At 37.5% G+C, this 12,403-nt stretch overlaps 2 protein-coding genes across 6 annotated transcripts in view; one reads left to right on the top strand and one right to left on the bottom strand.

Annotated features, from left to right (window-relative positions):
- The window catches only part of MSL2 (MSL complex subunit 2), a 29,437-nt gene extending 23,476 nt beyond the window's left edge, over window positions 1–5,961 (top strand). The window contains exon 2 of the mRNA XM_007170360.2: window positions 2,595–5,961. Within this exon, the coding sequence (XP_007170422.1) occupies window positions 2,595–4,186 (1,592 nt within the window). The 3' untranslated portion in view covers window positions 4,187–5,961. The remainder of the gene's footprint in view (window positions 1–2,594) is intronic.
- A 1,460-nt stretch (window positions 5,962–7,421) lies between these two features.
- The window catches only part of PPP2R3A (protein phosphatase 2 regulatory subunit B''alpha), a 218,861-nt gene continuing 213,879 nt past the window's right edge, over window positions 7,422–12,403 (bottom strand). For all 5 annotated transcript variants that reach the window (XM_057544894.1, XM_057544893.1, XM_057544895.1 and 2 more), the window contains one exon: window positions 7,422–10,069. In XM_057544894.1, coding sequence (XP_057400877.1) covers window positions 9,943–10,069 — 127 coding nt within the window. In that variant the 3' untranslated portion in view covers window positions 7,422–9,942. The remainder of the gene's footprint in view (window positions 10,070–12,403) is intronic.

The following is a 12,403-nucleotide window of genomic DNA, read 5'->3' as shown; positions in this document are numbered from 1 at the left end:
CTCTTGTTGTGGAGCATGGGCTCTAGGCACGCAGGCTTCAGTAGTTGTGGCACCCGGGCTCAGTAGTTGTGGCTCACGGGCTTAGTTGCTCTGCGGCATGTAGGATCTTCCCGGACCAGGGCTCGAACCAGTGTCCCCTGCATTGGTAGGCGGATTCTTAACCACTGCGCCACCAGGGAAGCCCTGTTTAACTTTTAAAGAAACTACCAAACTGTTTCCCAGTGTGATTTTCCATTTTACATTCTCACCAGTAATATAGAAGGGTTCTGATTTCTCCACATTTTTGCCAACTCTTGGTATTATCCCTCATTTTGAGTTTATCCATACTAGTAGGTGTGTAGCAGTATGCCATAGTTTCACTTTTCTTAATAACTAATTATACTGGCATATTTTCATGTGCTTATTATATATTTTCTTTGGTGGAATGTTTAAATCCTTTGTTCAATTTTTAAATTGAGTTTTTTTATTGATTTGCATAAAGTGTTTTTAATGTATCATGTTGTAAGCCCTTTATCAGATATACAGTTTGCAAATATTTTTTCTCCGTCTATGGATTATCTTCTCATTTTCTTAATGGTGACTTTTGAAGCACAAGTTTTTTATTTTGTGAATATCCATTTTACAATTTTCTTCCCCTTTTGTGCATTTGATGACGCATCTAATACTGCCCAACCCAAAGTCATGGTTTTTTCCTGCATTTTGCTTTGCTTCTGAAATTTAGCTCTTAGATTTATGTGTGTATGATCTACTTAGAGTTAATATTTGTGTATATTGTATATGTTTATTTTTTGGCATTGGGATATCAAAGTGTCTCACAGTGTTGAAAATACTCTCTTTTCCCCTATTGAATTATTTGGACAATCTTGTCAAATAGATCAGTTGACCATAAATGTAAATTTCTTTCTGGACTCTATTCTGTTCCATTGATTTATGTACCTATCCTTTTGCCATTACCATACTGTCTTGATTACTGTGGTTATGGAAGATTGTAAAGTTAGTAGTGTAAGTCCTCCAACTTTTTTGTTCTTTTTCAAAATTGTTTTGGCTGTCCCAGGTCCTCTGTGATTCCATATGAATTTTCGAATCATTCTGTTAATTTCTTAAAAAAGAAAAAGCCACCTGGGATTCTCAAAGGGATTATATTGAATTTATAGATCAACTTAGGGGAAAATTGCCATCTTGTGTGAGGCCTCTCTGTCTAACCTGAGCTACTGTGTAACCTCAGGCTAGTAAGAGCTGAGCCGTTTGTCCTCCCCAACTGGCCAGCTTCTGACAAGTCACTTCCAGTGATAATGCCTCTATGTTTATGCATTGTCTTCTGTACTAAGTGGAATGAGTCCCCTTCCATCACAGCAGCTTCTGGTTCTCACAGGGTAACACTGATAGAGCTGGGTGGTAGGGGAGAACCTGGGTAGCCCCGGAGCAGAACACCACAGATTCCCACTGTCCTTACCTGAAATCCAGCAGTTTTTCAAACATAAATGCTTCTCAGATGGTTTTATGTCTTTGGTTGTGAAAATGACTCTCTTTGTCAAAAATTTTCAGGTTTATAGTTGCTTTTAAGGGAGAGGGTTTGCTGATTTCACTAGCTATAACCAGAAGTACTTTCTGGTTAAATTATGTAATGTATATGAGAAAACAGGTGGTGCTTTGAGTTAATTACTGTTTGTCCTGAATTGGGAACCAATGAGCAGTTGCTTCTTTGGGGAGCTAGTTGTTTTCCCCTTTTTGATTCATATATATAGATCATTTATAGTTTAGGAGTTATATCAAGTTGGGGGATCACTTTCACTTTTATACTATATTGCTATACTTTGGATACTTGTGGTTCATGACCACGGTCATTGTGTATTCTGTCAGAAGAATTTGAGCCCAGTATTATACCTGTTTTTTTTTTTTTTAACTACATTTAAACATTTTTTTCCCATTGTCATTGTATTTTGATTTTCTATAAAATAATTTAGTAATATTTCCTTTTTAAATAAATGAATATAGTTCTTTTCCATCATAACTATATTTTGGTCTTCTCTTAGTTTGTGATTGGTATATACAATGAAATGGTTTGAAATTGTACTTTTTTCTGTGAAGATGCCTTTGTACTGAATGACTAATGCCCTCAAACGATGTTTAATGGGGGCAGGGACTAACTCTCTCTTGCTCTTATCTTTTTCCCATGTCTAACACAAAATAAACAGTATGATTGTGCTCAATATGTTGTGGCATTACCAACAGTTGCGCTAGGTTGAGGTCCCAAGGGTTTTAAGCCTAGTTTGTGCTTTCAGTGACTGATCATCACCACCTCTTTGTAGCCTTTGGAGAAGAGAATAAGAAAGTGGACCAGAACATACTGATTTGGGGGAGAAATGCAGACTGAGGAAGATTCTGTTTGAGATAAAGGAATGGGGAATATGGCATGGAAGTGAAGTGAGCTATTGAGTATTTTTCTGTTTCCTGTAAGATACATGTTTTGTTATCTGGTCTGGTGAGTTTAATCCATCTTAACTTTAATAGATTACTTATAATCTCAACTTCAGTATATGAAATTATAAATTTATCTTACTAAAATCTTTGCTTTCCTCCTTTTTCCCTCTTAGGACATTTGCTACAAGATCCTATTGCACCCACCAACTCCACCTGCCAACACTATGTCTGCAAAAGTTGTAAAGGCAAGAAAATGATGATGAAACCTTCATGTAGCTGGTGCAAAGACTATGAGCAGTTTGAGGAAAACAAGCAGTTAAGCATCCTAGTGAACTGCTACAAAAAACTATGTGAATATATAACACAGACTACATTGGCACGGGATATAATAGAAGCAGTCGACTGTTCTTCTGATATTTTGGCTTTGCTTAATGATGGATCATTGTTTTGTGAGGAGACGGAAAAACCCTCAGATTCATCCTTTACTTTGTGTTTGACACATTCCCCTTTACCTTCGACCTCAGAACCCACAACTGATCCTCAAGCTAGTTTATCTCCAGTATCTGAAAGCACCCTCAGCATTGCTATTGGCAGTTCTGTTATCAATGGTTTGCCTACTTATAATGGGCTTTCAATAGATAGATTTGGTATAAATATTCCTTCACCTGAACATTCAAATACAATTGATGTATGTAACACTGTTGACATAAAAACTGAGGATCTGTCTGACAGTTTGCCACCTGTCTGTGACACGGTAGCCACTGACTTATGCTCCACAGGCATTGATATTTGCAGTTTCAGTGAAGATATAAAACCTGGTGACTCTCTGTTACTGAGTGTTGAGGAAGTACTCCGCAGCTTAGAAACTGTTTCGAACACAGAAGTCTGTTGCCCTAATTTGCAGCCCAACTTGGAAGCCACTGTATCCAATGGACCTTTTCTGCAGCTTTCTTCCCAGTCTCTTAGCCATAATGTTTTTATGTCCACCAGTCCTGCACTTCATGGGTTATCATGTACAGCAGCAACTCCGAAGGTAGCAAAATTGAATAGAAAACGATCCAGATCAGAAAGCGACAGTGAGAAAGTTCAGCCACTTCCAATTTCTACCATTATCCGAGGCCCAACATTGGGGGCATCTGCTCCTGTGACAGTGAAACGGGAGAGCAAAATTTCTCTTCAACCTATAGCGACTGTTCCCAATGGAGGCACAACACCCAAAATCAGCAAAACTGTACTTTTATCTGCTAAAAGCATGAAAAAGAGTCATGAACATGGATCCAAGAAATCTCACTCTAAAACCAAGCCAGGTATTCTTAAAAAAGACAAAACAGTAAAGGAAAAGATTCCTAGTCATCATTTTATGCCAGGAAGTCCTACCAAGACTGTGTATAAAAAACCCCAGGAAAAGAAAGGGTGTAAATGTGGGCGTGCTACTCAAAATCCAAGTGTTCTTACATGCCGCGGCCAACGCTGCCCTTGCTACTCTAACCGCAAAGCCTGCTTAGATTGTATATGTCGTGGCTGCCAAAACTCCTATATGGCCAATGGGGAGAAGAAGCTGGAGGCATTTGCTGTGCCAGAAAAGGCCTTGGAGCAGACCAGGCTCACTTTGGGCATTAACGTGACTAGCATTGCTGTGCGCAATGCTAGTACCAGCACCAGTGTAATTAACGTCACAGGGTCCCCAGTAACAACGTTTTTAGCTGCCAGTACACATGATGATAAAAGTTTGGATGAAGCTATAGACATGAGATTCGACTGTTAAATCAGTGGGTCTTTAAACCTACCTCTGGTAGGGAGATAGCTACAGTTTTACGGCAGCTATGGTTTTGTTGGTTTAACTTGCCGGAGCTCCTGCATATAGATCACTTGTATCAAGTGTTTTCATTGCTAAGTTATATGTGTTAGTGTCGGGGAAATAGTTTGCAGTTAATGGAGGAGTAACCCTACAACTATATGTCCTTAGTTCTTACAGAACCTCATAGTTTGAGAACAAATGCTGATGCAACTGATTTATACAAAATGAACTTTGGCAAGGAAAATAACATTAACCTCACTGTTTATGGTCATGCTTTGTGCATAATCAAAGTTTATGATTAAATGTAAGGAAGTGGTATCTAGTCAGTCCATAAAGATTGTGCTCATATTTTGTGAAAAAGTAGCCATTAGTTTGTTCAGGAGACTCAGTGCTATCTTCAGATGCCATTGATGTTTCTCCTGTTGAAAAGCTGATGTGTCCAGCTCAACCTTTGTGCTGACATAATACCATTTCTGATCATGAAAATTGGCTACTGGTGTATGTAGCAGTTTTTAAATCAGCAGTATTATGAAAGAAAATTTGCCCCTCATTAGAATGTTGAAGAAATCTGTCTTTTAAAAGTGAACAAACTGAAATTCTGTCAGACTGCAGATGTTTAGCTGTTTATGCCACAAAACTCTTCTGAGTTGATCCTCATTTTTAGTTAAGTCTGACTCATTTCTAGGGAAAAAACCAAATCCTTCCTTCACTTTGAGCAATGTTCTAATCAGATAAATGAAGTGGAGAAGAACAGTTCTATTCTGAAGGTAATTGAATTTAGACTATGGTATGTGACAGAATTTTTTAAAAAAATATTTAAATGTTTTATTTAGAAATTGGGATTTATTTAAAATAATTTTGGAATAATGTTCCAAAAGTTACTCAGATTTATGCATTATACCTATTGCCATTGGCCACTTCAAAGTGATTTTCGTTTCCTCTGTTTGCCACAGACTTTATTTTGAATATGCTGTTTTTCTTTCTTTCTTTTCTTTTCTTTTTTTTAGGGTGCTATTCGTTGTGGAGACTTCTTTATAGAGGCCTAATAAAAATGCCTTTTTATGAAGCCTGTGCATTTAGGTGGGTTTGAAGCTAGGAGGATATTCTTTAGAATACTCTTTTGCATGTAAAGCACAAACTATGTTTCAGTTTTAATGCACTTCTTCCCTGTAATTTTTATGGGGGAGGTAAGTGAGTCACAACATTCTGTTGAAGGGAAATCTAGTCAGTTGCTTGAAAGAGCACAGCCCAGATAAAACAAGGACTGACTAGGTTGTAAAGAAATGACCTTATGATTTAAAAGAAGAGTTGCTGCTTTGACAGTGCTTATTTAAAGAAAAATACTGCTGGAAAATTTTCAGTTTCTACTACGTTCACCATCTCTCCTGAGATCTGACATATGTTGAAGTTATGTTTTGATTTGGCACACAGCATGTTCAATGATGGTTACTCACCTAGTACAAGACATGGAGAAGAAACCTTTGGACACAGAGCAGATGACACCTTCTGTTTTGTAGTGTATCCTGGTGTCATTTTCTGTGAATGTGGTCAGGTAGAGTTGTTTTTGTTGTTGTTGTTGGGCTTTTTTTTTTTTTTTTTTTTGTCTCTTTTGGTGGGGTGGGGGTGGGCTAAAGCCATAGGAAGAAAAATGTGATGTATGTGTCCAGTATGTACTATTTTTGTTTTTGTTTTGCGAGAAGAGTTGAACTATTTTTGATAACAAGAGTAAATGGTGGAAAATGCTTCTTAGTTGTCTTGTCTTTATTTGCTTTCCAAGTTTCGGAATTTTATTTAATTCCTCTAAGTGTTAGCAGTGTCTTATGAAACATGTATTTGCCTAAAGTTTGTAACAATTTTGTGTTGGACGCAGATGTCCTGCTATATAAACTTGTAAATCTGTTCTTTATTCACTAATGATCACTGCAAAAATGACTAGAAATGAGATTGTACACATGGATGATTAGGATAAATTTTGCAAATCTCCCAAACTTTCCTAATATTATGATTTTAAAATTCCTTGAGTACTTTATTGCTTCCCAAGTTTGATAATCTTAGTTTTGTGTTTTTTGATGCATGGGAGGTTGGCAATATAGACAAATTGAAAATCATTAGTATGTGAGGGCCTTGATTGTTATGTAATATTGCCAATGATGAATTCAGGTTGTTTTTAGCACAAGTTTCTCTTTTTTATGCTGGTACTCTCACTGCCACACTTTTGGAAACCTGTATTACACCTTAAATCTATCAATAAATGTTAGTTTTCTAATTCTATGTTGTAGAATACTGAGGAGTTTGGGATAGCACGCTCTGAATGGCCTGTATTATATGCATTTGGGGAAGAGTATTAATTACAGTGCCTTGATTTTTACGTTGTTTTTCTTTATACCGTGAGTTATTTTAGGAATGCTGACCAATGGCTAACAAGGGATGATTGAGAAATTATTACTGAAGTAACTGGATTTACTTCAACAGGATTTGAAACCACCAAAACAATAACAGCATTTAATATGACTCATCTTCACTTGTTCTTTTGTATCCTTGTAATTACCATAAATGATCCAGTGATCTTTCTTTCACCTTAGGTGACAGAAGTTTTAGAGCTGACAGTTTTAGAGCTAATCTTTTTGATTAGTTTCCATAGGTCTACATCTCTAAGCAGAGGTGTAATACAGTTCTTAGGATAAAGAATTCCTTCACTGTGTTCTTAGTTTTCTTAAAATAATTCGTTGGTGACCTTGCTGAAGAAAAGTAAAAGTTTAACAACCGATGAAAAGTAAAATTTCTTTTCCCGTATCATAGGCAACAAATATAAAATGCTTTAGAAAATACTAAGTTCAAAGTATAGGATGGGAACCTAATGTGTGGATGGTATTTTAATTTTTCCCCCTCATTTTTAAAAAATTAAGTTTTAGGTATCCAAATAACAATTACACATTCTTTTAAAAGAATATACTATATATAAGGCTAAAGTCTCCTTTGATCCCTGTGAACTTCTCACTTCCAAACCCAAATTCCTATCCCCAGAGGAAATCACTTTTCGTTATGCGGTGTTATCCTTCCAGATCTTTCTTTATAAAGTTTTCCCAGGGGTTCAAAGAGTTATTCTCTTTGAAACTCAAGTTTGTTTATAATGCTACTCTTTCAAACATAAAAATGAATTGCAAGTGTGATTAAAACCAAAAGTGTGCAGTGATTATCTTAGTTCATATTTGACAACTTTATTTAGTTTTGCAAAAAGGGAAAAACAAAAACAAAAGTTAAATCATGCAGGCTTCTCCACCCAAACACACCGTAACATTTCCAAAAGTTGAGCAAATGACTTCTCTCATTTGATCAGTCTAGAGTTTTATAAACACTTTGAACAGTACACAATGACACAGATAAGATGCAGGGAAAATATACAGAATTTCATTAGTTTGATTACCTTGGCAATTAATGTTATGCTATGAAACTCATTTTTCATTGACTAGCATTAAGATCATACCCTCAATTTAACTTTTATCAAGAGTCTTGGATATTGTAATAACTTGAAATTTCCAGTTGGGCAGTAATGATTATATTCTGCATGATCTTTACCAGAAAGTCAAATACATACTATCTTAGTTCCTCAGAATTCACATTTCTTACATTCAATACTAAGAAGGGAGTACAGTGAAACACATTCTTATGTCTGAAAATGTGATACTTTGGGTAACCTAAATTAAAAAGCACTATCTTAAGTGGAATGATATTGTTAGCTGTACTTTTATAGTAACTGTAGACTTTTGAAACCAATTATTGACCAAAGTGAAAGCAAGAGGACTTCAGTAAGTAGAAACAAGGTCAAGTACAGCCATGTAGTAAAAAAACCAAAATCAAATGTATATTGGAAAACTGAATTTTTGCTGAGTCTTAGTAATAGTTTAGATCATTATGGCTAATAAAATCTTTAAACCATATCTGGCTTCTAAAAAAATTTACCTTTTTAGTATTTTTATCTGAAAATTAAAAAAAGTTGCTTTTGTTCCCTGGTAAAGGTTGGATGGGATAGATGGTAAATTTCATGTACCACATAAACACTTTTAATCCTAGTAATTTACCAGTGTGTTTAGATTATTGTATGTAGTGTTTCCTAAAAATTTAGTCACTTTTAAGCTTTTATTTCTTCTTTGTGAACTGTTAGAAACTAAGTTTTAATACTTATCACTTTCTGTAATAGTTAAATGGAAGGTCAGTTCTGATCATGAAGGTAAAATAACAGGAAACTGGGAGGATACTGACAGGAAGGATTGCTAACTCTATTAATAACTGTACTAGTTGATGGTGTATTTCCTAAATTCTCCTTTTCTCCACTTTTTGCCTACCACAGCCCAAGGTTTGATTATTTCAAAGTCTGGCTGTCACACCAGCAATGTGTGACATTGTGGGGTGGAAAGGAAGCTATTCTGACATTTAGGACTTGAGGTTAAAACAAAAAATCCAGGGGAAAACTTGATGACTTTGACAGAAGTGGATATTAAAAAGTTTCTTGGGGGTTTCTTTTATAGTGTCAGAAATTTCCATCCTTTTTAATAGTTTATTTTCAATTTTATCTTCAACAGTATTGCGGGGCTTGGCTGCATTGTGGCTTGCTGAAAAATGTATTCTGTGATGACCACATCTACCACTATAGTGAACATGAAGTTGCTTTCCTTTATGGGTGGCATCACTGTTTTCCATTTCTGTGATAAATACTGAAGTGGATGCAATATTTGAAATAGTTTCTTTTCAACATGAAGTTAAGGAATAATGTTTAGATTGAGGCCTTTACTGTTGGCCTAGTCTAATATTTAGTGATGAATATGTCTAGTAAGAATTTTCATATATAATTATTTAAGTCTTCAAGTAGGTCTTCTGATATGAAGTATAGATGGGACATCAACTAATTTTTAGATTAATCACTCAATAATTCTCTACAAATGTTAGATGAGTTAAAAAGAAACTTTTTTTCCCCCCCAAGTATGAGTCATATTCTGTACTTCAGTTAACAAGTTTTTCTTCAGATTTTACATAAGATCCACAGTCAGGATGGGGAGGGATTATTTAGAGCTTGCCAGCAAGGTTGGAAGGCCCAGTGGTTACAATACCTGAGGATGTAAAGTGACTAGCAGTTTGGCAGGTCATTGTGAAATTAGATTAAACTAAGTTCAAGATCTTTGAACTCCAGTACACATACAATTAAAAGAAGTCTCTGAGATGTTTTGGCAGTGCTTTTATTACCAGGGCTAATTCAGTTCTGGAGGCCCTGACTGCTTTTTCAAGTTCCAGAATTTTTTGACTCAAGTTTTCTGCAAGTGAAGGTTTCTTCTGGGCTCCATAGGAGCCCTGATGGGCCTCAGGGATGCTGGACAACAGAGGCAACTCCTGCTTTTGTGCAGAGAACTGTGCTTGGCACTGTCCCCAAGAGATCCTTGGTACATTCAGGGGTGAAGAGTGCTGATTCACAGACGTTGGAAGGTGATGTTATATCTTACTTGCTTCTGAGGAAAAGCTCTGTAAGAGGTTTGAGGCAAATTGGAGGAGTCTCCCAAACTGGGTATGTGTATCCAGAGCTATTGCTCAAAAACGTTAAAAAATTCCTAGTGCTGCAGATAACGCACTTGCAGAAATCAAAGCCTTTAAAAAGCAATATGCAAACTACAGCATCTCTTCACAAGAAAAAAACATTTAAAATACACATCTCCCTTTCATGTAGACATTGGCAGCTATTCTTCATCCACTGACTGAAGCTTTCCACATTTCTCTGAAAGGCTTGAGGTCACTATTTTATTGCCTTTGTTTCCAATTTCAGAGGGAGAGGCAGGTTCCTCTGTTTCATAATCTTCAAAGGAGCTGAAAGAACAGCAAAAGTGAGTTACTGATTTTTTTAAAAGAAAGTTTTAATGTTTGGGTAGAAGTCAGTATAGCAAACTAGAGACAAGACCAGCTAGCGGAAATACCCCGAGTTGCTAAATGGTAGTTGTGAACAACTGAGCCACCCTGGAGGGGACAGTGCTCTGGAACAGAAAACACATTCTTCTCCCTGTTACTTACGTTGAAAACGGGCTGAATCAAGCTTTCCCTAGAGGCTTTGATGGGAATGAGAGCATTATGGATGAAGCTAGGTTAGGGAGGGTATGAGGTCTGGAAAGTATGAGTTTTACATGAATGCTTTCATTGAAGTGGCTTCCATGCAGAGTGGGGAACTTTCTCTCAAAGAGCTTTATAGCTTCCATGGCTTCCAAGAAATACGTTGAAGATGTACATCTATGTGTACATAGAGCAGACTAAAGTCCACTCATGGGTTTCCTTCCATTCTTTGCAGAACTCCACAGCGTATTCCCTCTTTAGAGGTTACTTGTATTTCCTGAGTTCCATATCCTCCAGGCCACCCTTCCTGGCTATTCCAGGCAGGGATGACAAAATATTTTATCTCGGAATGATGGCTGCTTCATCTGTGCAGAAATTTCTGGATATATAGTCCTTTTATCAAAAAGGTACCAAGACTGCCTGGTGATGAAAAATATGCTGAGGCAGGAATACCTGGTAGGTGGCACCTATTCATAGAGAGTAGAGAATATTACATTTTTATTAAAAAGCTTATCTGATGTTTGGAAAACGTTGCCCTGAGTACCATTTATGATCCTGTCAGAAATTATTTACAACTGTCAATTTTGCAAAAATATTCCATACTTAATTTCTGTTTCCACTCCTCCTCCATCTCCTTGAGGCCTCAATAGTTATATGCCAGTTATGGCGTATGTTGAATAAGGAGGCAATAGGAGAGTAACTTTGCTTTAATGGAACTGAAGCAGGGTTGATGGTAGAGGCTCCATTCCTGGGGGGAAAAACTCTCAAAAGTTAATTCTAGAAATGCAGTGTCAGACACTGGCTGCTTATTTCCTGTCAGAATGGAAGGCATTTTCTTCCTCTTGGTAACCTAACTTGCTGTCTGTGAGCTCTCAATGCAGATCTGGGAATGAGTTAGAGTTAAGTCTGAACTGAGACTCATTCACAGTAACTATTTGAGCTCCTGTTGCTAAGCATGAGCCAAATGCTAGGGATACAATGGTGAAAAAGACCGACCAATCCCCTTCCTCACAAAGCTTGTAGCCTAATGGAGGCCATCTGGAATAGTGGCTAAGTGGTTTAGCCTTAGAGCATGGACTTTGGAAGTTGAGTTCTAATCTCAGGTCACTTAATGTGACATTGGGCATGTAACTTAACCCCCCTGCATCAGCCTCCTCGACTAATAGCAGTTCCTACCCCTTATAAGGGTTGAACAGAGATTAGGCGAGAGGGCCTACACATCATAAACTCTTGGAAAATATCACATATTATTCTCGTGATGGAGAAGTGCTGGGGCTTACTGAAGCAGGATGGTGATACCTCATCCTATACTGGGGGGCAGGGTCACAATTTTTTGTGTAATTTGTGAATAAAAAATCTTTTACAAAAGAGTATTTTTCCCCACTGTAGCCTCATACAGAAATGGGATTTCCAGCAATGGATTTGATCCAATCTAGTACCTAAAAGTATTCCAATGCTTTGTGGGTTGGATGTAGTAGAATGTCACCTGCATTTCTTTTGTACTTCCAAGGCAAGTTTGAGGGAGCTCATTCAGAACCTCTTGTCAGTGTCCTTTTGTCAGTGTCCTGGTGAGTCCTTTTACCCTAACTCAGTAGTTCTCAGCTGGCGGTGCTTCCCCCCACTCTGGGGGACTTTTGGCAGTGTCTGGAGCCATATTTGATTGTCCCAACTGGGTAGGTCCTATTGGCATCTAGTGGGTAGAGTCCAGGGGTGTTGCTAAACATCTTACAATGTGCCAGAAAGTGCCTCACAACAGAATTACCCAGCTTAAAATATCAGTGCTGTTGCTGAGAAACCCTGCTCTAACTCTTGCCCCATTAGGGTTAGTGCATCCCAGGGTTCTGGACTAAGCTCTTCTCATTTTGTACTTCCCTGAGCAATCAGTCTTTCTCATGGCTTTATCCACCACTTGTTCACCTGTGGTTTCTAAATGTACATGTCTAGCCTCAGCCTCTTTCTAAGTTGGAGACCGCCACGTATCCAACTGTCTATTATGTGGCTCTTGCCATACGGCAGCGTGTACAAACCTGGACTCGTCCTTCCCATACCCCTGGTTCTCCCTATTTTAGCAAATAGCACCATAATCTACCTAGTCAA

This window comes from Balaenoptera acutorostrata, chromosome 4 (assembly GCF_949987535.1).
Source record: "Balaenoptera acutorostrata chromosome 4, mBalAcu1.1, whole genome shotgun sequence".
NCBI lineage: Eukaryota > Metazoa > Chordata > Mammalia > Artiodactyla > Balaenopteridae > Balaenoptera > Balaenoptera acutorostrata.
Note: the sequence above shows the minus strand (reverse complement) of the source record. Positions and strands in the feature narration are given on the sequence as shown.